Source organism: Phalacrocorax aristotelis, chromosome 4, assembly GCF_949628215.1.
Source record: "Phalacrocorax aristotelis chromosome 4, bGulAri2.1, whole genome shotgun sequence".
Taxonomy (NCBI): domain Eukaryota; kingdom Metazoa; phylum Chordata; class Aves; order Suliformes; family Phalacrocoracidae; genus Phalacrocorax; species Phalacrocorax aristotelis.
The window spans coordinates 41,939,096-41,967,083 of record NC_134279.1 but is presented as its reverse complement, the minus strand read 5'-3'; the positions used below and the strand labels follow the sequence as shown (position 1 = coordinate 41,967,083).

The window sequence follows — 27,988 nt, the reverse complement described above, 5'->3', positions numbered from 1 at the left end:
AGGGAGGAAGTACGCGAGAGTGGCGCAGGACAGCACCGGCACACACCGGGTCCCTGCCAGGCTCCTGCCTGCAGCTGCCGGCACACATCCAAACCCATTTTTAGCAGCGGCACAGCCTGCACAGGTAGCACCAACCACATTGGAGCAGTTTTGCTCAAGCTAAAAGACAGCTTTACCCTCTTGTGACAGAGCACTCGGATACCTACAGAGTCAGTGCAGCTTCCCGCCGGCTGGGACCTCCTCAGACCGGGTTTAAATTGGAGTTGGGTGCTGTAATCCCATTACGAATACAGCCCTGCCGGGAAGCCACGCGTAGCATTTCTCTGAAGCACAGCATTTTGATTTTCAAGATTATCCGAACAGGTTGGGTTTCTCCCCCGTTCCTGCAGCCCTTGCTCCCGCAGACACCTCTGGGAAGGGACGCGAGGGCGGACGGGGGTACGCATCCCGCCGGCCGGTGCAGGGGAGCGCTCCCGCCGGGCCACAGGCTCCGCGCGGGCAGGGGGGACTCGCGTGGGCTGCGGGGTGACATCCCCCCTCAATCCCGCCTCCCCCCGCAGTGGCCCCGCCGCCTCGCCTCCAGCCGCCGCTTGGCCCTGCAGCGGCGGCCCCGGCCCGGCCCCGGCGGCCCCGGGCGCTGCCGCCCCCGACCCGCGCCCCCCACCCCGGGCCCCGGGGCCGCCCCCCGGCCCGGCCCCGAGCATGCTCAGTGCCGCCCTGACCTACTTTCCCCTGCCGGAGCCGGCAGCGGAGCGGCGGGCAGCGCTGCGGCACGGCTCGGCACGGCACGGCACTGCGGCAGCGCCGCGCTCCTCCCGCCCCGGCCCCAGCCCGGGCCCCGGCATGGCGCTGCGCGGGGCGCGCTGAGGGGCGGCGGCGGCGACGGCGACGGCGACGGCGACGGCGGGGAGGGGGGCGCTGCCGCGGAGCCGCGGCGGCCGCCGGGTGCGAACGGGAGCAGCCGGCGGGCAGGTGAGCGGTACGCGGCGGGGGGCGCGGGCCGGCGTTCCCCCGGCGGGAGGGCGGGAGGGAGGGCAGACGCCGGTCCCGGTCCCGGTCCCGGTCCCGGTCCCGGTCCCGGTCCCGGTCCCGGTCCCGGGGAGGTGCTGCCCGCCTCCTCCTCGACCGGCCTCGCTGCGGCGCCGGCACCTGCCGCGCTCTCCGGTCCCTGGCGCGGTGAGCCCCGGAGCGGGCGCGCTCCCCCGCCGCCGGCGGGGGCCCCGGCGGAGCCCGGAGGACAGGAACGGCGGCCGTGCCCGGGGGAGCACGGCGAGCCCGGCAGGCCCAAAATCGTCCCTCCCCGGCGCGGCTGTCGCCTGGCCTCTCGCGGGGAGCCGGCCGTGGAGAGCGGTAGCTCCACGCGCAACGGGAGTGGAGTAACGCCGTGTTCAGCGTGAAAGTTGAAGTGATTAACGCGACTCAGCCCCGGGGCTTGCGGGAAAGTGGGCTTCGGTAGGCAAAAAGCTGCTGATCCCGGGGTGTTACTGGAGCCCGCCAGCTCCTGCGCCCCGGCTGGGGCCCGCGGTCGGGGCGCTCCCGGCTGTCCCGCCCGGGAGAGGAAAGGGAGGTGCTGATTCAGTACAGAGACCTCTTCAGTGGAGCTGGCTTCTTCAGTTGTGCTGCTTTAAATTTAAAGCAAAGGCTGCCTCCTGATACTTTGCTTTAATTACCCTTTTACTTGTCAGGATGGTCTCGTGAGATAAAACTCCATTTCAGAAGTGCCCTGAGGGAACAACGATCTAAAACTTCAGAGCTGGCTTGCAATAACTGTCAAAGGCTGTTTCCTAACGGGGCAAATCCGAACAGTGTAGGACGAGCGAGCTTAAGAGAACAGAGAGCACTGCTGAGCAGGCACTTTTCTAGTGCATTTATCTGGAGAGTCTTGTAAAAGACTACGCTTCCTAACAATCCTCTTTCAGTTGCTAAATTAAAGCATCTCGGATGGAGCTTCCCTGATCCCCCCCTCTGGAAATACAAGTACCGCCTGTCTAAGCAATGCTAAATACTAAATGCGACCTCATTTGGTATGTATTTGTCTGAAAGACTGTAAAGTTCGTTCAAAGGGAAAAGCACAGAGGAATTAAAAGGGGGAAAAAATGTAGCATTTTAGTTGTTTAGAGCCATTACACCGTGGAAGAGTTTCTTTCCTCGCTGCAGTAGGACAAAATATGGCAGATCTCTTTTCAGTGGAGATGATGATTGCATGGCAGGCATCTTTTGTGTGGCTTAGCTGTAGAGTTAGCAACAGCACCATTGATATCCTTGTGGTTGGTGTAGTAGGAATCCTTTTTTATTAGAACTAGAAAGCCTTCTGATTTAGACTGCAGTATGTCAACAGCAGTTGATGTCAAGTGCAGCTTACGCAGCTGGAGTGCACATTGTACGCTCTTTTTTTCTGAAGAATTTTAAGTTTTCAGAGGCCTAGACAGACAGCAGAACATCCACCAACAAAAAAAAAAAAGACTTTCTTCCTTCTTTAATACAGTGATATGTGGTATTTGTCCAAGGCATGTTTCCCATCCTGAAAGCTTAGAGATAAAATCAGTCACTCTTAAAACATTTAACATGTGGTGGGAGCATGGCAGTGAATTCTGAAGTGATATACATTGTACTACTCCAGTTGCCTCCCTGCCCTGTCCCCCTTGCCTCCCTGCAACGAGACAGGTCCTGCTCTAATATGGAGGAGGAGGATGGAGTCGCCACAGGAACCTTGTTAAAGCGTATTCATCACTTTAACCGGGAGGGGGGGAAAACAACCCAAAACCAACTAACAGAAATATGCAAAGCCACCCACAAACAGTTTAGGAGAGGGTCATGTTTGTGACACAAAGATATGGGTGCTGGGGAATGATTTCAATAGAACAAAACCAATCTCTGTTTCAGTTCTTGCCTAGAAAGTTTGGAATCTGGGAACTGGCATTTCTTTTATGGTTTAAACTTCTTGCCACTGTAAGGCACCGCTGAGATACGGATGGAACTTAGAGAGAGTGAGCTTGCCAGGTGCTTAAAGTAACCTGTACTGAGCTTTGCTAGCAGTGTCTTCTTTCTCTGTTAGCAAGCTGCATCTTTACTGGATGCACTTGAAGGCAAAAACGCCTATGATCCTACTTTGGTATACCCTGGACCACATTAATATGTCACCAGAAGGCTGTGGTGTAAGACCAAGCTCCTGGATAATTCCTGGAATTTCCTCATTCCTGCAGTTCTGAGCTGCTGTCCATCTGTGCAGACCTGGGTGCCTTGGCAAACCTCTCTTTGTAGTCTTAATTTTGTTATTTAGTTCTGTTAACTAAAACAGTGGCATTTTCTATCCACATACAGACCCATCTTAGAAACATCATCTCCAAGACAATGGAGGTGCTATTATTTTTTACCAGTTACTATTATTAAAATAATTCATAGCAGCATTTTAGAGCATCATATCTTCTATCTGCTGGGAAGGCTGCAAAGGGCAGACAAAATTTGTACCTATTTGTATCAAGAGGAATTCAAACAAATTTAGTGGTTTTGATTTAGCTATATAAGTAATTTTGGTAGTGGACTCTCTTATTTCAGAGTAAAAGTGATTACCGTGACTAACACTTGTTTATTGGAAATAAGGAACTCTGTGCAGATGTGTATAAGTATCTTACTTTGGAAGAGGGCCAGCACATGCAGAGGAATTACATGAAGACTAACCTATGTAGCCCAAACTTAACAAGTTGACATGATTCTGTGACTCTGAGTTTGTTATACGAAGAAAGGGTTTCTGCTGATATTTTTAATAAAGTCGTGCAGGGCCAGGGCACATATCCTGTGCTGCAGGTGCACCACTGTGTGTGCAGTTCCCAGGCATATGTGTGTGACTGCAGTACGCAGTACTGCCAACAGTACTGAGTGCTGATAGCAGTACTAGATGCTGAGAAAGTTATGTTACTTTAATGTTAAATTTTTTAACCCAAAGTAGAAATAACTGGCAAAAAAGTCTGAAATCATAGAGGGTCTTTAGTAAACTCTTGAGGGCTTCCAGCTAAATTATTGCATGTACATGGCCTTATATAGACATTCTTGGAAAGGGCTGAATTGATCATGTTTGTGTACAAGCAAGACTTAAATTATTGTGTGGTGCAGGGCAAACTCCCTTGAATCCCATCTGCTATCCTCTTTGTTGCTTGTGGAGGAAATAGGCACAGGCACTTTTAACCTGAAATGATCATTTTCTACTGCAGTCAGTCATGAATGGTTAGATTCCTTTAAATTCCCCTTCTGACAAGGTTAATCCTGTCCTAATCATGGCATCCACGTGTAACCTCTTTGCCCCTTATCCCGGAAACCAATAAATGTGAAAGCCAGTCTTTAAAAATTATATCCACCTTGCAGTTCTGTAGGGATACAAGAGAATTAGTCATACTCAAATCTGTTTGCTCCTCTTTTTTTTTTTTCCCCCTCTTCTATATTCCAACTGAAATGGGAGCCTTTTGTTAAAATAGTGTAATGAAAACTGTATCAGTGCATTGAAAGCGTTCACTTATTCAAAGCACATACAAAATGTAGAGTTTATATATTAGCAGTCTTTAGCACTGCAAAGCACTTCATATCTTTGTTTAATCAAAACTTAATTTTTAATTTTATGTCTTGTTTGAACATCCTACATCTGGAATTTTTTCTTCTTCATTTGGAAAAATAAACGAATTAGATGTGCTTAAAGGATGGATAGCTTTGGCAAACATAGCTCAAAAGAGGAAGCAGAGGGAACTGAATCAGGCTGCATTCTGCATTGCTGTGTTCTAAGCAGGGTCACATAAGTCACGCCAAGAGCATATGAGGTCTGTTGTATTTGCTGACTTCGGTTATTTAAACTGTTGGCAGAATAATGCTTACAGAGTGCTAGTATAAATAAAAGATAAGAGGTGAGTAAAGAAAACGAAAGATGCATAGAACTTTGTATGCAGATGTATGTGCAAGTGTGGGAGAGGTTCTCTGTGCATCTTCTTTGTTCCTCCTGTCTCAACAAAGGGGACTTTTAAGCATTGATTCATCTGCAACAGCAAAACAGCAGCTATGCTGAGAGCTCACAAAGAGTTAAGCAAGTGTCTCTTAAAGCCATACAGATGTTTCTGGAATAATATCTTTGTATACAAAACCATATTGAGTGGTAATTGTCCAGCCTCCAAATAGATACAAATGCTAAATAAATCTGGATAATCTACATAAAAGAAGTATTTATTTGTAACACTAAATCTCCTGTAACGAGTGTGCACCTAATCAAACATAGGCTGGCCTTAAAAAGTCTCCACTACCAATAGTGTTGAATCTGCTTTATGATCTGGGTGGCCCACAACTCAGTAGGACATTTCCACCACAATATCTGTCTTGATTAAAAACAGCAAGCTTCTCCAATAAATATAAAACTTTGCTTTGCTTTTACTGCAGTCATTAAACACCTCCAAGAAAGAACACTTAAATCACTCGGTCCATATCAAAATGCAGATATGAACTAGAACTTATTTAATGAAAAGTTAAGCATCCGAGTTGTCTGAGTGTTTTTGTTACTTTGGTGTATTTCATAAAAGGTTAATTTGATACAGCAGAGATGCTGGGATTATGGGAGCTGTAACATCAAAAGGGAATTTTTCAGAGGTTTGGCATTCTTGATGTACTTATAAATAATCGCTCCAATAATTACCTACCAACAGCCTTCCTCTGTTAATTTTTAGCTTAATGGATTAGGGTCTCCTGAGTGTTAGTTGACATGAGGGGAGTGCACATCAGACCTTTCAAAGACACGGTTAAGTCAATGGGTCCATTCAAATATTTCAAGTGAATGGGGTCTTAAAGTCTCTAGGACACCATATGCTCGCTAGTTTTGCAATATCAAGATATGAAGTAGGATAAAGAGGGACAAAACTGAGGAGACATTTACAGTAAATATATTCTAAAACATTTACACGCTCATAAAGGCAACATGAAGAACTCCCTCATTGTACCATTGCTAAATAGAATGGCACGTGCTTCTTTCCCTACACCAAAAGCCTGGATATAGCATTCGTTTTAGATCACACATATAACGTGAAATCACCTTATCGCCTGGTGATTTCTTGCTGCAGTTTATTGATATACTGTGGAACCCTGAAACTAAGATAACTGAATCTTTACAGTTGTTAACTTTACTCTGTTACCCCCTACAGCACTGGATGTGTTTAGAACAAAATAAATTCAGAAGAGATTCTTTACAAATTTTACTCTGTTTCTGCCATTAATGGTAGAATAAGCTACGGCCCTTGATTTTTCCATTTTCTTTTTTTTTTGTTACTTATCATTTGTCACCTTACAAAAATTGGCAAATGTTTGCCTGTAATAGCTTACCAGTGCCTACAAAGCACAGAATTAATTTACAGGCTTCTTTAGTATCATTTCTTTTAGACAGCAGTCCTAGAAAAGGCCTCTAAGTTGCCATACTGACAGCTGCTCTTGTTCATTGCCCAGGGCTGTGCACTCAGAGGACAGTGAATACACAGGAGACACTTAAGTCTCCACATTCTGCATAAACCATCATAATCTATGAACCTGTGCAGGTAAATGATATACGGTCTTTCTTGAATCTTCATAAATTCCCAGCCCTTATTTTATCTTGTGTCAAGAAATTGCAGCCTAGTCATTGTTAATCAAAAAACTTCCTTCTCTTTCCTCCCACTTCCCCATCTTCCACCTCAGTTTCACTGAAATTTGTCTCATTTTAGAATTATGAGAAGCAATAAATACATATGCCTCAGCTGTCTTCTTTACACCGTTCAATAGTGTGTATATTTTTAGTAACATCTCTTCTTACTCATCTACCCTCTGAAGTCAGTAGTCTGAAAAGGTTATCTTAGTTTGTCTTTGAGGCTCACTTATTTCTGCTTTATTCTATTTCAAGATTAGATACACCACAATTGAAAGTTCTCTAGCATCAAGAAGCCAGATCTAGCAGCAGGTAATAACCCATGAACTTTAGAGTTTGACTCTACATGTGGGAAAAAACCCAATGTTCACTGTTGCAGACAACCCAAATAAGTGGTGTTTCATTAGTTACTTTGGCTGGAAATAAGTCCTCTCTATATGGCAAAGGCACCCATTTATCATGTAAGTACAATGAAGAGTGCCAAACACATTTTTTTTTCAGGCTGTAGTCAACACTCTCAGCCTGTCTCATAATTCTAAAATGCTGCTATTAAAACAGAAAAGCATTACAAAGGGGATCACAAAGGCAACTTCCCAGCATCCCATAGAGAAATTTTTAAGACTAGCCATATTTTTTCACAGTGACTTCTCCAAGGCAATTCCTGGATTTGTTTCTTGTGTATTAGAGTTTCTTTAGGTTGGGATGGGCCTCTGGAGGCCATCTGGTCCAACACCCTGCTCAAAGCAGGGCCACTGTAGACCGGTTTGCTCAGGTTATGTCTAGTCAAGTTCTAAACATCTTAAAGGATGGAGATTCCACAGTCCCTCTGGGCAAATTGTTGCAGGGCTTGACTGATCTCCTGGTTAAAAAACTGTTCATGAATAATCATCATTCCCATTGTTGCAGCTTTGCCCCTGGTCCGTTGTCGTTTCACTGCACACCTCTGAGAGGAGCCTGGGTCTGTCTTCTCTATACCCTCCTGACAGGTGGCTGAAGGCAGCAAGTGTGACACCAAGTGGCTGAGCACATGTGACCGGGGCAGTATCACACAGACCTGATCAGAAGTTTGTAAAAGATTCTCAGGCAGCTGAAAGCAGCTGAAGAGTCTGAAACATGCACGTAAGTGGGAGCTGCTGCCCGGTTGGGAAGCCTCTATCCAGATGTGCAGAAGGAAGCTCTTCTCTTAAAATCACTGGCATGCCGCCTATTCAACATAGCCAGGACAGCAGAAAACCATGAAGTTATGAAGGATTGAAATCCCCCCAAAAAGAATAAACAGAGCAGCTCTTTCAGAAGCAATCCGTAGTATTTTATTGACTAGCAATGACTAGAAAAATAAGTCAGAAAGTTTCTGCTAGCTCTAAATGAGGGACATTTCTCTTCATCTGCCTGTCTGGACCCTAATAGCTTAACCTTTTCAGTAGGTGGTTCTCACCCTTAAGCCTATGAACTGGCAGTGAGCTTCTCACCTTCTGTGTGGCATAAGTTCCTACATTTGCATTCTGTTCCAGTAAAACCTGTTAACTTTTACTTTTGCCCACTCTGTGAAGGCATTGCCCATGGAAACTAGGAAAGGTGATAGGTAGTTTTTAAATAATAATTAGCTTTAATTTTGTTTTGTAGCATTATTCTTGGTACTTATTTATAAACAAATGAAAACTAGAATGAAAATAATTTCATTTTTGTCATCCCTTACAAGCCAAGCCAGATAGCATTGGGATGTTAAAGCTATAGGAACATAATTGATGCTTTATACAATAAGCTGGCTTCTTGTGCTTCACTTCTGAATTGAATAACCTCACAGTTAATAGGATTACACATTATACAAAGAACAAGAACAGGCCAGTCTTACAGAAGTGAGTGAGCCAGAAAAAGGTATGCATCACTGCCCTCCTTTTCTGTTCTTTTGTGCTCTGTCATCATGTTGTTCTGCACAAATGAAGTACCTACAAACGTGGCCCCTCACCCACAGTCATTTTCTTTGGTGGCAGTAATACTGGTTAGCAAATTCATCTGTGACATAAAAAAATAAATGGTCAATCAGAACATGTCTCTGAGTGATTAATGTTCCCAGCCAGTTCAAGCTGTGTCTTCTGTTTAGACTGATGCTTGATTTTGGACAGAGAAGTTTTAACCTTAGTTTTTGTCCCTGTTTCACACAATTAGGAGTAATACCACCACCCTGCAGCTGTGCTTGTTCTGGAGCACATTCCAGGGAATTTCTCTGGATAGAAATGCATAGAAAGCACACTACAGCTGGCTATAATGTCACTTAGAAGAAAAGCCTGTCATAGTTCCCTCATGTGGCTCAAGTCTCATGCAATTTGCCTTGAAAGTTAATCCCATGAGCAGTAAATCTCTTACTTTCAGATCTTCAGTTTATACCATTTGGGTTGGGGAAGAAAAAAGCAAAACTATTTAATGTAAGGACCACTGGCAATCATCTTTCAGTGGTAAATGTTGCTACAGATATAATACAGCAGGGTAGGTTACCTATATGTATGTTCTAGGTGCTGGAGAAGAGTTTGGGGATTCCTCTGATTCCATCTTGGGCTGACTACAGCTCAGAATAGGCAGGGGTGTTCTTTTTCTTTTTTTGTGCACTATGGTTTTAACACGGGGGGGCGAAAGGAAAAAGTGTGTGTAACCACGTTAAATATATTATAAACTTCTAAAAAGTAAAAGTATTTTACAGGTAGCTGATGTGCTTTGGGAATGGGAGAAAGGAACGCTTACATTATTTCCAAAAGCAGAAATTTAACTTTTTGTTTACAGTCACCCTTTTGTGGCAAAAATGCTCTCTGAGACTCAGTTTGTTCCTACAGAGCAATGCTCAATATTGCAGATGTCCTCCTTCATTAGTGCCCTGTGTTACTCTCTGTCTTGAGGAGTTATTACAGGAATCTTTGTTTTAGTCTAGATCCAGCTTTGTCTGAATTCAGGTCAGATTAAAAGTTTACAATTTCGGCTGCCTTCACCAGGTTTATCATGGGCCACAGCTAATTACTGCCTCTCACGGCCAAGATCCTGGTGACAGCACTGTGCCCACTTCTCTAATATTGTGGATTCTCTTGCTTCTTTGCCAGAAGTGGGCAGACATCACTAGCAGTCCTATTTTGGTCTCCGTAGCCTTCTCCCCATTTAGTTGTATGATTGAATCATAACCCATTACATCACTTATGTGCAACAAACCAGCTGGCTCCCAGATTTGGTTCCCTGATCTCCTCAGGCTGCTGCTGTGCCTACGGCAAAGCAGTAGGATGGAAACTCTCAGGAAATCTCCCTTTGTACCAGAGTCTGATGTGAGCATGTTTTCTACCCTTTCAGTTCTCTCTCTCTGCTTCTTCCTGCCTTCATAACCTGACTGTAGCATTTTTGGTCCTGCCCAACAGGTTAGCAGAGAGTTCTGGACGTGTAGTTCCCTGCATGGCCACCCTTTAACTTTCTTGTGCTAGGTGAGACTGAGAAGACCTTCTTTGTAGTTTCTTCCACTTTTTTGTTCCCCACTAACAGTGCAGAGGATGCACACCACAGAAGAGATTCCCTATCACTTCCTAGTTGCCCTGGGACCATTTGTCTAAACCTGAATCTTAAAAACACTGCTCTTCAGAGAGATCTTTCCCTGACTCCTCAAACATACTCAGGTGTCCATCAAGAGCACTTCCCTGGATGGCACATGAAAGCAGCAGCCGCCATTTCCAAACATTCGGCTTTAAACCTAATGTCTGGTTATTCCTCATACTAGCCATCCAACTGTATTTATTTCAAACACATGCATCTGCAGAGGTATTCAGCATTATCTTCATATTCTCTATTCCAGAAACATACATGGGAAAGTATATTCCCAGGAGTGACATGAGTAAGCATGAGTCTCCCAGAGCAGACATAAATTATTTGGCTCTATTTCTTAAAATTTACTGCAGCTGTTTATGATTCAATTCCGTGCCACTATGAGGGAGTCGCTCTTATTTTCAGATGAGTAACTGACCACGTTAAGAGCCAGTCACATTTGCTATCGCTACACAAAGGTATGGTTTTTGCTTTCATATGCTCCGTGTTAAACACAGGTAAATGTACCGAATAGGCATGTCTTACATTCTTACTGCCATCACATGCTTTCCAAACATCCATCCACAGCATCCCTGTGCTGCAGGGATTCAATGGGCCACCAACTGCCTTGAGCTTCCCAATACACTGGGAGTCCTTTCTTGCAGAATTTCTGTTCACCCGGCAGGGTGATGCTGTTTCGTCTCCTCTGGAATGCAAATTGCTCTCCATGCTAAACACCTTTTTTGATTGCTACTGATTTTTCTGCCATCAAAAAACATGGTAGGCTCAAATACAATAATAACAAGCCACAGCCAGTAATTACTAACACAAAGCTGTATCAATTTATGTTGTTCTTTTGCCCTTTCCCATTGTCTTAATCTGGCCAGTCTTTGTTCCTGCTCCCTTGCCAGGAAGTGTGACGCGGCTTTTGGCTTTTCTGTACGGCGCAATGCATATCTATAACACTGTATAGAAACATTTTTTAGAGTGAATATCTGTACCCAGAAAAAACGGCTGTCTCCAAGGTTAATGGAGTAGTAGAAATGAGATGTAAATAGTTACTGAATAGGCAGAATTGAAGGATTTTTTCTGAAGTGCAGATTCAGACAGGCTGTACCTACAGAGAACTTAAGTGCAGGCTCTATGTCCCCTGCAAAATTGGAAATGGATTTCTGAAGTCATTGTTTATATGGCTTTATATGACAAGTGAGATTTGCATATTAATTTAAAGTTTAAAATTATTCTGGCTGTTCAAGACAAATATTTTCACATTAAATAATTAGAAAAACAGAGGAAAAAATGAGGGCAGGCTTGGAGTTGTGACAGGCATCCACGCCATGCATGCAGCTTATCTAAAAAAACATAGTTCGTCGTTTCTAGAAATGATTCATCCTACAGAATGGAGGAAACTATTTTGCTCTTTTAATAACAGTTGTATCTATTTATATGAAATTAAATTCATTGCTTTACAGAGAACAGGGGATGAAGAAGAAAAAGTCAAATAGTGCCAGTGAAAGCCAGTAGTGTTGTTTTCTTTCCTTTTTGAATAGAGAAGAAAAGACGGAAGGGGATTGCTTGTTTGGTTTGTAGTGTTTCCTTTATATATGGAACTGACCTAACCTTGTCAGCAGTCATTTTTCATGATAAGGTAGATGACTTAGAATAGTGTCAACCAGATCTTTAATAAAATGTAAAGTTTTGCAAGTAAAATGTTTATTTGGGGAAGGTTTGTTAGATACTTCCTGTTGCCTTTATTTGGATTCCAGGTAGATTCCTCCTACTAGTAAGTTTCACTAAGTTTCAATTATTTACCTTGCAAACACATGAGTAAAACCAATGTAGTTAGATACTCTGATGTGATTTTAACATAATTTGTGGCCCTTAGGCTCTGAGTGAAATTTTCAAAGGTGCTCATTTTGAGGCCAACATTGTGCCCTCAGTCAGTACTGAATGCCAGTTGTGTTCACTGGGAGCATAATGAGGCCAATAGAGAGCACATTTGTAACCTCCCCTCCCTCCTCGGTCTACAAACTGAACTCACTGTTTAAGAAAGGGCTCATTGTAGATGATTAGTTGAGGGAAAATATTGTATTGAGTGTGCAGAAAGCATACAGGCAAAATGCTTAATGCCACAGAAGGAATGGAAAAGTCCCAACTTCACTTGTATCTCAGAGAAACCTTACCCACAATTCTGTGACTAGCAAGTACTTTTCTTTCTAAATCTGTGCTAAAAATGACATTGAAATGACTTTATCAATTACTAAATATCCTCTTTTAAGAATATTCTTCTATGCTATGTTTTATTTCAGAAAACTTAAAAAAAATGCAGCAACTTAAGAAAAGTGAACGGCTGGAAATATTTTGCTCTATGTGCTATTGTATTTGGACAAAATTGTGGATATTAAGGATTCCAGCACCAGCTCCACAAACCTTTGCTGGAGCAGTTGTTTCTTACACCATGTTCCACAATTCACCTAAGACCACGCACGTGACAGAGTTGCAGCACTGAACTGGTAGTGACAGCGCTGTACTTTTGTTTTTCCTGTTGATTTTGCAATTGTTAAAAAAAAATAAATCTGTAGAACTTTTGGCATAAAATTGTAGCTGCTGCTACTGTAGATAAATTGCTGCTGAGTCTCTAGGTGATAAAAGCCTTCTCCCACGCCTGCCACTCTGAGCAACGCTATTGCCAGGAAAATGTATGCACCTTTTTCCAGTAAGAATAAGGACTGTGATAACATTAGCATTTAGACAAGACACTGAGCTGATGATTGTGAAATGCATTAATGGCTGTGTCACTATTTTAAAAGAGCACATCTAATGGATTGTTTATACATGCCGTCTCATTGTGCTTACTTATTTATTTCATAGGATATTTTAAACCTAAAATTGCACGGATCAAAGTAGACCTCTCCTGTGACCTCCTCACCTCAAGGGCCTGCGTTCAACAGAACCGATCCCCGTTCTCAGCCAGTTGCGTATACCACTGAAGGAAAATGAACATTCTGAATAGCCACCACTTTTTGTACTTTCTGCCTACCACACACCTTGTCATCTTATTAGCAACTTTGACGACTGCTGAGGATGTGACTAATAGCACTTTCAACCGCACTGACATGAACATGGGATCTGTGCCTGTGGTGATCTCCCATATTGACCATATTATAGTCAAGGAGGGGAGTAGTGCCTTGATCAACTGCAATGTCCAAGGTAGTCCTAGCCCACATTACAGGTGGTACAATTCCAACAGCCGCCTGCTCCAAGAGGAAGAGAACAAAGGTAAGCTCTTAGTATTCTCACTGATACAGCCTGTCCAGAGACAGTCCTGATTTCATCAGGTTGAACAATAACCTGAATTTAATGGCCTGACTGTGGTGTTTCCCTCTGTGAAAATATATGAAAGCCCAGTGGCAGCCATAAATTTGTTGTGGGCACCTTGGAAGAAAACAATAACGTTTCTATAATGTGTTATTTATAGTAACACATAGCAAGAAGCTGAAGCACTTAACAGGAGGTGTAGACAGACTTCTTTTCATTGGAAGACTTTGGGCTTGATCCTATTTCCCATTCTGTCCTCTTTTGTTCTTCTATGGCACCAAAAAACCCTAAAAAACTATTTTCCAACTCACAGGAGGATTCGCTTGACATTTGGGAATAGTTCATTGGCATGAAGTCAACACAGCTAACTCCTTGATACACCTCCTGACTTTATGCATAGTGCCATGGGAGTGTGAGAAACAGGAGATGCCCTGAATGACCAACAGAAAAACCTCTATAGGGCAGCGGACAGAAGGACAAGCCAAGTTTGAGCCTTCCTGGCTTTAGTTAAGACTCTTCAATTGCATTTACCAGAGACCTTAATTACACATTAGCTTGTTTTCCTTAAATGGACAGTTTGAGTGATAATCCTAGTAATACTTCTAGGGAACGTTTGGGGGGGCGGGGGGAGGACTGAAAGGTGTTTTGCTCATGTAATCCTTCCACACTGACTGCTTTGTTCACAGCATGATGAAATAAACTCTTAGTTATTCATACTGAATGCAAGATATCTTGCCTAACTAATAGCTGACTTGAGGGAGATCTCTGCTACGATGGGAGTAATGATTGGCCCAGCTGGATGTGTAACAGCAAAGTGTATCTGTAAAAGCTTACTGCATAACTGTGTATGTTTTGCATTATAGTATTTTATCATTTTCTGAGTAAAGCTAGAGAAATTAACTACTTGAGCTAGTAAGTGGACTTTCAAATATAATTTGTGCGGTCATGGCAACATATTGTGATTGGGGCGCTAGAGTGTTTTAATAAGGCTCACTAACAGAGATTTTCCTCTTTAGTTAGGCATCTCACTTTAGGTCTTTTTATAGTCACCTGAGATAGCTGGCTACTAACACAAACATTCAGGTAGGTGAGCAAAATCTTTGACCAAATCAGTAAAAATTGCAGACGTAGTATTAAGACAACATCACTTTAACTTAGACTTTCAACAGTTTCCTCCTATAAGAAACTGACTGTCTTCCTGTAAGAAATGCTTCCTAGCACGACCTTTCTTTACGGTGTATATAGTTATGTTGAGTATGGCATTGAACTGTTATCGAAATCCAGCAATGATAACGTTTTGTAATCATTGTTTTCTCATTAGGCTTATACTGTTTGCCAAGGCCCATTGGCACAGAGCCAGTCATTGAGCCACAGTTCAATGCCATTATGTCATTTATAACAGCTGGAGCCAGGATATATCAGCAAGGCATCTTGGCATTTTACAATTAATAAAGACCTACTTTGCCAACATTGCAACACAAAGAAATACTAAGCAGCCAATACTCTGTGTTTTTTTCTTACTCTAGATGTGGAGAAAGAAGTGTCAATTGTTAGAGATGCTGACGTTTCTTCTGTAAGGGAGATTTCCTCTGAATTTGCCTAACTTTAGCAGATCAGGTGATTTCATTTTACATGATGGTCTGCTTTAGACTGAGCTTTTTACTTGTTCTGTAGTTTTTTAATTTCAGGCAAAGGGATTCAGCTGTTTTCAAGAATTAAGCTAGGGCAGAAAATAGTGTTTTAGCTAAGTTAAAAATTCGAAGTAAGAGAATAAAAAGATGTAATTAAGAACTGTCTGTACAGGAATTGAGGCAGGGATCTTGTGGGAATACTTTCTACATAGGCTTCTACTGGAGATAATGTTAAAAAAACCAATCTGGATAAGGCATGTTTAATTAGAAAAACTTTCAAAATCGTAAAAGCTCATAAGTACTCTGAATTAAAGGCTATTTTGACTAACGAATTTCAGAATTGCCCACAGATTCTTCCTTGAAAGAAATAAAGTAAAAAAATATAATAATCTTTTTAACTTCCATGAAAATGATAAAATAGATGCAGAAGCAAGGTATATACCAATCTGTGGTAGGACTGCAATTGTTGCCTTGTGACTTACATGCATTGCACAGGGGGTTTGTACCGGTTTAGTCCTCTAATCACAGATTCTGTGTCTTTGCACAGCTGCCTTAATAGACTTAAATTGCAGCTGGTTAGGTCAGGTTTAAGGTCAGGTTTTCTGATAGTAAAAATAGGTAAACATCTGAAATTCCTTGCTGTAGAACGTTACTGACTGCCTTCAACAGATACCTGTCAGGAATGGCTTGGGATTATGTTACAGAGATTGAAAACAGTTGAGTCTACCTCTGAACAGCGGTATGTATTAGATGATCATGTTGGCTTACACTGGCCTATGACATTGTGTTACAAGGAAATCTTCTGTATGACACCTCCCTGTATGAACTGTTCAGAAGGCACAGAGGTACTCCTACATTTTCTGGCTGTTCTCTCCACTGTGTGAACGCTTCCAGGGACAGGTTTACAAGAAGAAAAGAATTGACACCAGGCTCTCCTATTGGAGTTGAATTGTGGTTTTATAGTGAAGTTGCAGTTTAATAAGGTGATTCACACTGAAAAAGGCAAAAAATACACATCCCTGGCTCTTAAATGGTAGTGATATTTGAATAAAATGAAGCTTACTTGGGGAGCTAAAAATCTAATTCAGTATCAATATATGATGATATGATGGTGAACACAATAACTAGCTGAATCTTGAATCACTTCAGCAGCGATAGGAACATTGGGTTTTAATATGTTGTTTCAAACTCAGTTTAATAGCTAAATTGTTCTGCCGTGCCAGATTCAAAGGGTATGAAATATACATGTACAATTACACGTACTACAAAAGACATTGATTATTTTACACTGATAGAAAAGTAAAAGTAAAAGAAGGTCTGCCAAGGTGCATAAAAGTTCATACTGGCAAACAAGGTGTTCTTTTAGTTGGTCATGGCTCTTCTCTTTACCATCCATCTTATGCCTCCCATCCTATTTCCCTTTTTTAAAATCATAATTCAAAATTAAATTCTGAACACCTCAGAGGGCAGGCAGCATAGTATATGATGTCCGAAATCTTGCCTTTTTTAAAGTTTAGATTAACAGAATTATATGAGATACTGTAACGAAACACCAAAAATAACCCAATTGTAAGAAAATGCATTGTCCAGGAACAAAACAAGGAGGGACTTAGTAGGTTTTTCTGCCTCACAATCCCATTGTAACAGTTCTTTGAGGAAGTGTGGCATGTGTTTGGGAGGCTGTCTGGGTTAAGTGGTAATACCTTTGTAACTTAACTGACCATAAGATTGTGATAGATGTCATGCATATTAACTAATCTTTTTATGAGACTTTTAGGGCATGATCCGATTAGTCACAGTTGATGTCAGGGATTTGATAGCAACACAGCTAGGGTCTCAGGGACAGAGGGACCTTTGTGATGGTAAATACTTTGCCTTCTTGTGAACATTATTTCCTTCTTCCAAAACCTGAAGCCAGTTTGACAAAGCTGATGTTTAAGACTATACTGAGCACATGAACAAAATACTGCTAACTAAGTTATTCTGTCTCCTCTCCAGCAGGAAAATGGTGGTTTCTTGACAATGGGCTACTAAACATTACCAGCGTGTCTTTTGAAGACAGAGGTAAATACACGTGTGTCGCATCTAATATGTATGGCAGTGTTAACAATACTGTGACGCTGAGGGTTGTTTTTACCTCCGGAGATATGGGAATCTATTACATGATTGTCTGCCTTGTAGCTTTTACCATTGTTATGATACTCAACATTACTCGGTTATGTATGATGAGCAGTCATCTGAAGAAAACAGAGAAAGCAATCAATGAATTCTTCAGAACAGAAGGGGCAGAGAAACTCCAGAAAGCCTTTGAGATTGCAAAACGTATCCCAATTATCACTTCAGCCAAAACACTCGAGCTTGCCAAAGTAACCCAGTTCAAGACCATGGAATTTGCTCGCTATATTGAAGAGCTTGCTCGGAGTGTACCTTTGCCACCTCTTATCATGAACTGCAGGACTATAATGGAAGAAATTATGGAGGTTGTTGGTCTGGAGGAGCAAGGACAGAATTTTGTACGACAGACAGCAGAAGGCCAGGAAAATGCTGAAACAGATGAGCTGTATATGATCCCAAATGCTCTGAAGCGCAGTGACTCTCCCACAGCGGACTCTGATGCATCATCACTGCACGAACCACCTCAACAGATTGCAATAAAAGTGTCAGTTCACCCATTGTCCAAAAAGGACTGCATGGACGGTCAGTCACAAGAAAGCGTGCAGTTGGACACCAAGGAAGAAGACACTCCTCAAACACCAGCACTTCCTGCAGAGCCCCCTCCTGAGCTTTCTGCCGAACTCAGTTCTGATGACACAGCATTGGCAAATGACAAAAATACATGCGTTATATATGAAAGCCATGTATGATAGTTACTCCTGAATCTATGCATAGCAGGAAAATCAGGTGGAGCTCTTTTCAAAATACATATTGTACTTGCCGCTAAGCCTTACCTGGAGACTATCATAGCAAAAGCATGTATGAGGATTATTTGGCACTTTCTTCTCAGTTTGACTTTAGTTTACCATGATGTACGGCAGAGTAATTGCTATTACATTAATATTAATTGCTCTTTTTGATTAGGGGAATTTCCAAGAAACATTTACCTCAGCATTTTCTAGGCTATAGTCACTTGTAGTGGCCTCCTAGAAGTCATTGGTAGTCTTTGATGTTGGACTCTTGAACTTACTGAACATAAAACTGGTTTTCATTTTCCTCCTTCACTCTCATTATTCCCATCTATTGCGTTTTTGCAAATATTGTCTTGTGAATTTGAAATACTGCCCAAGAGGCAGCACTCCAGTAGAGCCAAATAAAGTCCTAATAGATCCCATTTACAAAGCCCGTTTGCTTAGCTGCATTGTGATTTAGAGGACTTTAAAGAACGTTAAAATGTTTCCATTTCATTTGAGACCACACTGCTTAGGCACAAGGGAAATAGTTTTCCCTTTTCCATGGAATGAAGATGCCAACAATTGTTTTTTTCACATAGAGAAAGAAATTTGAGGTGTATTTTACAGGTGGGAAAGCCTGTAGGCTTCTTACAGAAAGTTGCAGTCACAACAGCTCTGCAGGGATTTTTGCATATATTTGACCATTTTTTACTTTGAAGTTTATATGGAAGACAGCTGCAAATATGCAAGATGTCTTGTTTTGTGGTAATTTGGTAGGAGTAAGTATGCACTACCTTACCAGAAGATATGCAGGTTCCTTAACAGACCTGCAAACAGCAGTAATTAGCTGATGACAAGGCTGAAAACGCAGAAGATCCTTTTATTGGGATTCTCAGTTTTGTGCAGATTCATATTCTGAAGACTAAGCCTAAATTCATCTAGAAGTGTAAGTTTGAGAGTGTTTTATCGAAACTAAAAAAATAAAAAGAATTATAATAAAGTGTCCTGTGACATTACAATGACGAGCACACACATTATAATTGCTTTGGTATTTTAAGAACCTCCTCCCTATGTAGGATGTTCACTGCTTGAGTACACGTGATTCTACCCCAGTAAAGCTTTAATGATCACAGCGACTGTGGCATTAAAAAGGATCAACATTTATGCCAGGAAATGCCAGGAGTGGAAGGGAGGTGATAGTTTCTATTGCAGATAGACAATAAAAAGGACCTTCTCTGGAGTGAGTGTGGAAAGCAAGCACTTAAAAGGAGGAGTTTGTGTAGGATTAATAGCATATTACATAATTACCTGACACACATTTAATTTGGAACTAATGAACAAACTATCACGTTACAGTTTTTAAGAACTGTAGTGCAAGTATAGATACTCAAAATAAATCTGGAAGCAAGTATATTGCAGAAAAAGAAGTCACTTAGGTCCATGGGGAGATGATGCATGGATGGCTCTCTGGACATTTTATTGAAGTAGCCACATCTGCATAAGGTGTCCGTTGGAGGCAACCACGTATATTAACTGCACACGTAATTGAGACCAAACAAAGTCAATGTTGCAGCTGCCTAAAAAAACCCTTGATAAGGGACTGAGGTTTTATGTCAACTTCCTCATATTGAAGTGCTTCACTAGCTTCGCCAGCAGTGCAATACAGAAACACCCCGTGACTTACGTAGGTGATGCAGAGAAGGCTCAATATTTGCCTTTCTATGGTTATTTTAAAACTATATGTTTAATAATGGACTTCCATTTTTGTGACCAACTTGTGAAAATGACGGCATTTAGTTGCCTAACATTTGTTCGTGTCCACCACAGTGGCAGGCATCTATATAAAATGCATTTGCACATGCCCAAAAGGAAACAAGCAAGGGCGAAGTCCCTATAGGAATGTGGCTGGAAGTATTTTAGTTCCAGTGAAGCAATATAAATCTAGAACACAGGGTAGATTAAGAGAATACCATAAAGAACCTCACTTCTGACCAGTGTGATTGAGAGTACTACTGATGCAAACTGTTAACTTCTTGTCTGAGTCCAAAGTACATATCTGTTTGGTGTTCACAATAATTTTTCAAATCACTTAATTTGCTTCTGGTTATGAAAAAGGATGAGGGCAGAAACAAAAGCAGGAATTTGCACTAAATTCTTTTCATTCACCTTAACCTCATGAAAAGAGTTATCTTGATTTTTCTGCCTGTCTAGCACTTACAAACAATGCTCATGCATTTTAAGGTTACCTGCCTGGTGCCCAACTAAGATTGCACAGAGCAGCAAGGATGTTCTCCTTGAAAGCATAAAAATAACTTTTAAATTACACTTTAAGATGTAAAAAAATTAATGTTTCAAAATTATTTATTGCAATGCAGTATTTTAATTGTTTTTTAATTATGAACTTTTTACAGTAGAGACCAGACCCCTTCATGTATTCATATGGTTATTGGTACCAGGCAGTTCTGATCCTAACTACTGCCCTCAGCCTGTCCTCCAGCCTATTTATTATTTATTTATTGAGGAATATTTGAGAGCAAACGATCCCCATGGTTTTCTTCAGTATCTCTTTGTAAACTTCCTTGAAGGTACAGATTGTGTTTTTTCCCAGTGGTTGCCCACAAAGAGCATGTTTTGAGGTACCACATATGAGCAACAGTTATTTGGACTAGATGCACGTAATAGGTGCAGTGCTGAATTCCTGATGTCGCAAAGTCAAAGGGAACCTTGACTTTGCTGGAGCTGGACTCACTCGGAGCTGAGAGTTCATAGGTAGTACTGGTCCGGCCAGTCTACTCTAAAGACTTTGGACATTTAGTTTTCTAGTTTTGTTGGAATAAGAACAGCACTGTATCTGAAGAAAACACAGACTGTAATGGTTCTGCTTTATGTATTTTTTCTGTTTTCATGTATGCTGCTCAGTATCTTTATGTATCCATTATATAACACCTGTTAAGCATAAAGCTTTTCACATGCTTTCAGACACTTCCTTTGTGGGAGGTAGATGGGAAGGAAGATCCAAACCCACCTTTCCTGTTCCAAACTTTCTGGCTGTGCTATTATAAAGTAAACAATTCTTGCAGTATGTGTTAGGGAATGGCTATTTTATGGTATAAGAACACAATTAGCAAACATAAAATTAATGATGGCTCTAAGGAAACATTAACATTTGCCTTGTTATGTATTTTCATGCACCTTAAGCACTTCAGGGACGTTACAGTGATCTGTTCCCAACATTGGACTATGCACGCCTTTTGTTACGTTGTTTTATTTATTATATCACCAAGCAGTAATGGTTCTTAAAACACTTATAATCTGGAAAATCCGGTCCAACTGAATTTGCGTTCTAAAAGCATAAGGAACACCAAGCCAGGCTTAGAAAGGAAAAGAGATTTGCAGGATAGATATATTTACCCTGTTTAAACATATTTTTGTCAAAATTTCATAAAATGTGACTAGATTTCTGCAGCACAAGAAATCAGTGCTGGATTTGAATTTTACACTTTTCTTTTTGCACTAAATGTAAGACGATATTAATCAGACCGTTTGCACATAGTGCTCACTCTCTACTTGCTCAACATTTTCTTTTTGAGCAGCATTTGCTTACTGTTGATCCTTTTTTGTTCTCTGATTTGAGTATGCTTGTAATGAAACCTCCCCTTCAGTCATTTTTTGAGATTGTCATTTGAAAAACTTATAAGAACCCATAGATCAGCATTTTTGTGCAAGTTTATTAATATTGGGTGAGGCATAGTAGTTCGCTTCTGTCCTTAAAAATTACTGTATAATCATAAGACTTGCAGAATGTCATATACAGGCAGATGTTGATTTTTTTTTAAGTCAGTGCCTGTTTTATTCTAATGTACATATTATGTCAGTTCCTCAGTTTGCATTTACCTTTTGACAAAAGTACTGTAACATATAACCAGGGCTTTCTGACATTCACTTTGGTTCAGATCAACTGATTCTGGAAAGTTCTGTGTTGAATTTTAAAAGTTCTCATGGAATATCTTGGCAGCATGCTATTTTAGGAGTTGGCCTCCTAAGTATGCCATACTTAGTGGGACAACTGAAAGCTTCTTAGGTGCAAAGGAAATGCTGGCACTAAAGTATCTTAAGTTATATTTCATTTATTATGAAATCCTTTTTGATTTTACAAGAAATGTAAGACAAATATGAATGTGTTCTTTTGAGAAGCAATTACTGTATTTTAATTTAAATAACTGTTATGATTTTATAGTTCACGGCCGTAAACCACAAAGACCAGTTCATGCTGAAGTGGCAAAATGAAATGTGATCCAGCTTGTAAATTGATCATTGTTTCAATAAAGAATTTGCACTGAGCATGCCGGGTTTGTACACACTCAGCAAGATGATGGTTTCCTAGTAAGGCTATGCCATGGCTCCAGTTCAAGTGGAAGTGAGCTGTCTTTCATTGTACATCTGCTAATATTCCAGAGACACTGATGAGGAGAAACAGTTATTTACCTAGAAAGGAAGTTTTAATAAAGGTCTGAAAGGGAACTGTTGTCATTATTCAGAATATAGACCCAATTGTTAATCAGTGCTGTTATCAATAGCCTAGATTGCTCATGTATGTAGCATCTTGTCTTTGGAAGCATGTCAGCACTTCCACATGTAATCCAAAGGACTTTTTTGTTAGCTGTTTCCTCTCTGACCCGTCATGGGGCCTTGCAAAAAGTCTTGCTGCTGTTTCAGAGTTGAGACCAACAAAGTAAGCGTCTCTTCTACCAGAGGCACCCTAGTACCAAGACAAAATAGAAGTGTGGGTTGCCATACCCACCTGCATTCTTTCATCCACCCTTAAAGGATGAGGTGAGATGGCTTTCCTGTCCCACAGCAGCTGGACTATATCACTCCCTAACAGCCTTAAGCAGGACTTAGTTGAAGCAGACACTGTAATACCTTGTCCTGGCTCTGCTGGTGCTACACAACTTGCAGCCAGTGGCAGTCACTGACAGAGACAGAGTGGGGGGACTTGCCCTTTCACACATGAAAGATTTGCTCTTGCCAGCTGCCTGTTCTAGGCTGAAAAACATATCCAGGAAAACGATGGCTATTTATTTCATGTTTTAACTCTGCTGCTTCAAAGAATGCTCCAATTTTGAAAAATATTTTCAGAAGCATTTTTATTCAACAGTTTCAGTTGAGTTAAATGGGGCTGAGAGATCCACAATTTATCTAAAAATATCTATGAAAAATAGTGAAGGGGTCACAAACTGATCATAAAAACAGAATGCGTATGGCTAAAGCCATATGCTATTTTATTGTCTCAGCATGGGACCCTGTCTTGCAACTGGGGTAGTTTGCTATGTTGTGACTTTTTTTTTTTATTTAGTACAGCACCGCTTCAGGATGCTCCCCTCCAGCATGCTGAACTCCTCCAGCAGCTTTGTTGGGGCATTTTTCAGGAAGGCAGGGTATCGTCAAGCAGTTGGTTCCAGTCAGCTATGCTCCTGAACACTCTGAAATACGCTCTCCCCAGCCCCAGTGCTTCTTACAAAGAAGGTATTTTCATGTGGAGGAGACTGCCTTACATCACTACTACAGAGGCACTCCAAAACTAAAAGCTGCTGGTGGGTAGTATCTCCACAGAGACAAAGATGGGGACAGCAGAGAGGTCTCAGCTCTTCTACTAAGACTGGAGGCAGGGAAAGCCGCTGCATAGCTCAGGGCTGGTACCCCCGATATTTGCAGTGCTGTAACACCACTTCCCCACAGGACTGGACGTTTTCTAGTCCACATCCTGCACCAGTGCCGGGAATATCCAGCGAAGAGACTTGAGAATCAATTCCCTTTCAGTGTCCATTTCTTCCATCTCTTCCTCTCCCCATCTTACCTTCCTGCACTTTTCTCTGTCCCTACCAGTTCCATAGTGCTACTTCTCAAATAAGAACAGAGTGAAGTTAGTGGCTGGGGCAAGTGTTTCTGCACTTCAGACACCTCTGTTCCAAACAAACCTTTCATAAGTCCCAAAATGGATTTTTTTTTTTTGCCCAGCTGTACCAGTGCCGGGCAATGCTATGTGCTATATTTAGCTCTCTGGCTCCCAGGCCCAAACTGAGTCATTATACTTTTACAGTAAGGGCTGACTCAGTAATCCATGGCATCATGTATAAGTCTGTAAATTGGTCACAGACAGTAACAAACTGAAGCTAAGTTATCCATTCCTTTTTCAAAATCAGAATGTATGGCAGCAAACAAATGTGACAGACTTGGGACACCCAAGTTATGTCATGAGAAACTATTTCATAACACAAGCAGACGAGGCAAGGATGAGAAAAATTAACAGCCAGCCTTGTATAGCATGGGGAATACATGTAAAACCTTGCTTATGACTGAGTAGAAACGTAGCGTAAGTATCAAATAAATTTTACCATTCTATAGCCACTTTATATTTTGAGAAGAGATTCTTTTAACTCTAGACCTTTCCTATGTGGGCAAGCATCATAGGCATGGAAATACTACCAGAGTTATCAGAAAGAGCCTTGTCTCTTTCATCTACCATTTTTGAAATTATTTTCAGGACTATTTAGCTATGCATCAAAGACCAACCACAGACTGCCACGCTGTTGTGAAGCCATGGAGTCTGGGAGCTCCCATCTGAGATGCACAAGCTGATCTTTCTGAATTATCTCTGTCTTCTCTTGCATAGGTTTGGATTGTACCACCCAATAAACCACGCATATTTATTAATGGTTGAGGCCCAGGCATTCTCAACTGATAATTACAGAGAAACAAAATAAATGCCGCCACCACTTCCCTCTTTCTGAAGCCTCTTATTGCTTCTACCTCAAGATTAGCCCTGATGGACAGATAGCCCTTGAGTTGTTTGGGTATCCTTAACTCCTTCCTGCTGGTGAAAGCTACCTTATTCAGAAAGTAGGATTCAAAAAGAAAAAAAAACAAACCAAAACCAGCCAGAATAAGAAGCTCCCTTCTAAGGAGACAAGCATGGATCCTGCCAGTTTAAAATGCTTCATTATCCTTCTGTCTAATATGTGCAGAATAAACAGCCTCAGGAAAAAATGGTAAAAAATAGAAAGAAATTTAAGAAGATTTAAATGGAAAACTTTTTTCCTCACTCAGAACATCCAGAGGTGATTTGTCGTCAAAGTATATTAAATTTTAACTCATCTAATCATGTGTTCCTTTGTTTTTAAACATACTCAAGTGGAGAAAAGGGAGATTCCTAAAAACAGTGACATTTTCATTTCCAACCCCAAAATCATTAAAAAAATATGAAAAATATTGCCCAGCCTTCTCTCAGGACACCTTTTGCCAGGGAAGATGTTTCTAGCCCTTTTTATGGTTCTGCTTAGGTGACTGCAGCTTCCTTAAGGGATTGGTAAAAGTGCATTTCTTTTCTGCTGTCTTCTTCTTGGTTAAATATTCTCTAACTTGTATGATCTCTGTGTATAAAAATCAATATTCCACTGAGGATTTATCTTCTTGCTTCCTTTCCCCATGGTAGCATTCCATTTTGATACCTTTTTTGTGTTATGTTTTACTGTGTGGATTTTTTTTGTTTGCCCACATTTTAAAATAAATCCAACAATTTTAATGTTTTTTGAGTTGCCTGTTTTGGTACAGGATCACTCATGCTTATCTGTATAATTCAATTTTAATTATGCAGATGTACAATTAACTGCTCCCAGATTGGTGCAGGATGAACTAATCAATAGGCTGAAGCAAATTTCTGTTGCAGAACAGCATGAACAGAACAGATAAAGGCGTAATTCCCAAGATACAAGTGGAATAAGTGTTCTCAGTCATATATGACTCTTTGATTATGTTACATACTTTTGTTTGTTCACTTCAAAAAAGTTGCATATGATACATCTCTGCCTTAAATAACATGTTTCTTTTTGCTTAGCCTCCCATCATGGATGGACTTGCACATTTGCACACGTCCTACACTTGTACATCAGCTATCCATTATCTGGAATGGTTTATCTTATTCATTGGATAGCTTCCCAAGTGCAGGAGCTTTTCTAAATGCGATATTTTTTAAGAGACTGCAGACGGCTTGGTGACACTCTGTAAATGATATTCATTTCAAATGCATTGAAAAATGCTTTTTCACATTTTTTAAACTGAAATGCTGTATTTCTATATAGGCTGATATCTATGTTAATAGAGTCTGTTTTTCTGTATTCTTTTAACTAGAAACTCCAGTTTTTCATAAGTGTGCAGTAAAATGACAGTAATCTGCTGCTGAATAAAACTGCTTTTTGCAACTACAGTTTCTACATTTCGTAATCCCTGTGTAATCTCTGTTAAACACAGAGCTCATTCTTTAATATATATGCCACAAATGAGGTGAAGGGCTCCAAATCTGTTATTCATGTAGCCTGCATCAGACTACTAGTTATTTTATTAGAGCATATAATAGACCTACCCTGACACTGTAACTCCTATTGCAGTTACCAGAAATAGCCCCAGAGCATTAGCCAAATGTTATATGATACAGCACTGTTATATACCACTGAAGACTATGCTCCTACTCTACACGAATTTCAGAAAAAAACTCCAGAGAAAACCCATCCCTTCTCAGCAGGGAAGCATGGACTGAAAGCCTCTGAAGTACCTAACATTTCACTTTTTTTCAGGAAAAAACCAACACCTCTGTAATTATTGGGGATCTTGCTTGTAAAATTGATGCAGGAGTTAAAATATCATCAAAGATGGAGCTCACTGCAGCATGGAAGCTCATCATTCCCAGTCAGTAGCTGCCAGTTGTCAGGCAGTAGCTAAAGGCACTTCTCAGGGTAACCCATGATACTGTAAGGAAGCAAATGTTACTCCATATCATGTAAACTGGCAATGCGCAGGAGACTATGGATGGTGTTGTAGGATGCAGACCCCAAACTGTTCAGGTGATGGCACTGCATCTGAAACTCAAGCCTGTGTCCTGACTAGAGAGGGGCACTGGGAGCATCACCAAAGGCTCTGTACTGGGGTGGTGGAGTCAGACCCTTTCACAGGAACCCCATCCCTTTCTTTTGGCTTGCTATTGTGACCAAAGGACCCCTCTTCTTTATTTGCTCTAGCACTACCACATTGTTCTTCTTCAAGGGAGACTAAAGGGAAACCCTTCAGTGAGGCAACTGTGGAAAAGCATGCAAATGTGCAGAGGAATGGGCAGCTCAGCTGTACTGGCAGATGTGAGCTTGCCTTTGTACCACACCAGATAAAGGCTCTCCCAGAGGCCAGCATTCAAGTGGAAAAGGGCTGTGATGCTGTGAATCTGGACAAGCCAGGAGCGGACGAGAACAGGCAGGCGGGAGTGAGCTGGAGGCAGACTGGGACAGTCCAATAGACATGGAGTTAAGATGACAGTCTGTCGTGGTTTAACCCTACCTGGCAACTAAGCACCACACAGCCACTTGCTCACTCCCCTCCCCTGCAGTGTGACAGGGGAAGAGAATTGGAAGGGTAAAAGTGAATAAAAACCCACGGGTTGAAAAATGAACAGTTTAATAATTGGAATAAAATAAGAATAAGAATAATAGGAAAAAAAACCAGACAGAAATAAAACCCAAGAAAGACAAGTGATGCAAATGAAAGCAATTGCTTACCATCAAGTGACCAATGCCCATCCACTCCCTGAGCAGCAGCCCCCTTCTCCCCGCCCCTTCCCCCTAGTTTTATTGATGAGCATGATGTCATATGGTGCGAAATATCCCTTTGGTCAGTTGGGGTCAGCTGTCCCAGCTGTGTCCCCTCCCAGCTTCTTGTGCACCCCACTCGCTGGTGGGGGGGGGTGAGGAGCAGAAAAGGCCTTGACCAAGTGTGAGCACTGCTCAGCAGTAACAAAAACCTCCCTGTATTACCAAGGCTGTTTTCAGCACAAATCCAAAACATAGCCCTTTAGTAGCCACTATGAAGAAAATTAACTCTACCCCAGCCAAAACCAGCATACAGTCCCACACTTACTACTG

At 41.5% G+C, this 27,988-nt stretch overlaps 1 protein-coding gene across 2 annotated transcripts; it reads left to right on the top strand.

Annotated features, from left to right (window-relative positions):
* Positions 1 to 733: 733 nt before the first annotated feature.
* MFAP3L (microfibril associated protein 3 like) lies at positions 734 to 26,282 on the top strand. Of its 2 annotated transcripts, XM_075091112.1 has the most exons (4): positions 734 to 972; positions 6,466 to 6,554; positions 13,061 to 13,468; positions 17,137 to 26,282. In XM_075091112.1, exons 3-4 carry the CDS (start codon positions 13,186 to 13,188, stop codon positions 18,000 to 18,002), a joined length of 1,149 nt encoding a protein of 382 aa, XP_074947213.1. In that variant the 5' UTR covers positions 734 to 972; positions 6,466 to 6,554; positions 13,061 to 13,185; the 3' UTR covers positions 18,003 to 26,282. The 2 variants fall into 2 exon arrangements, with proteins under 2 accessions (XP_074947213.1, XP_074947214.1); XM_075091113.1 differs by lacking the exon at positions 6,466 to 6,554.
* Positions 26,283 to 27,988: the final 1,706 nt, after the last annotated feature.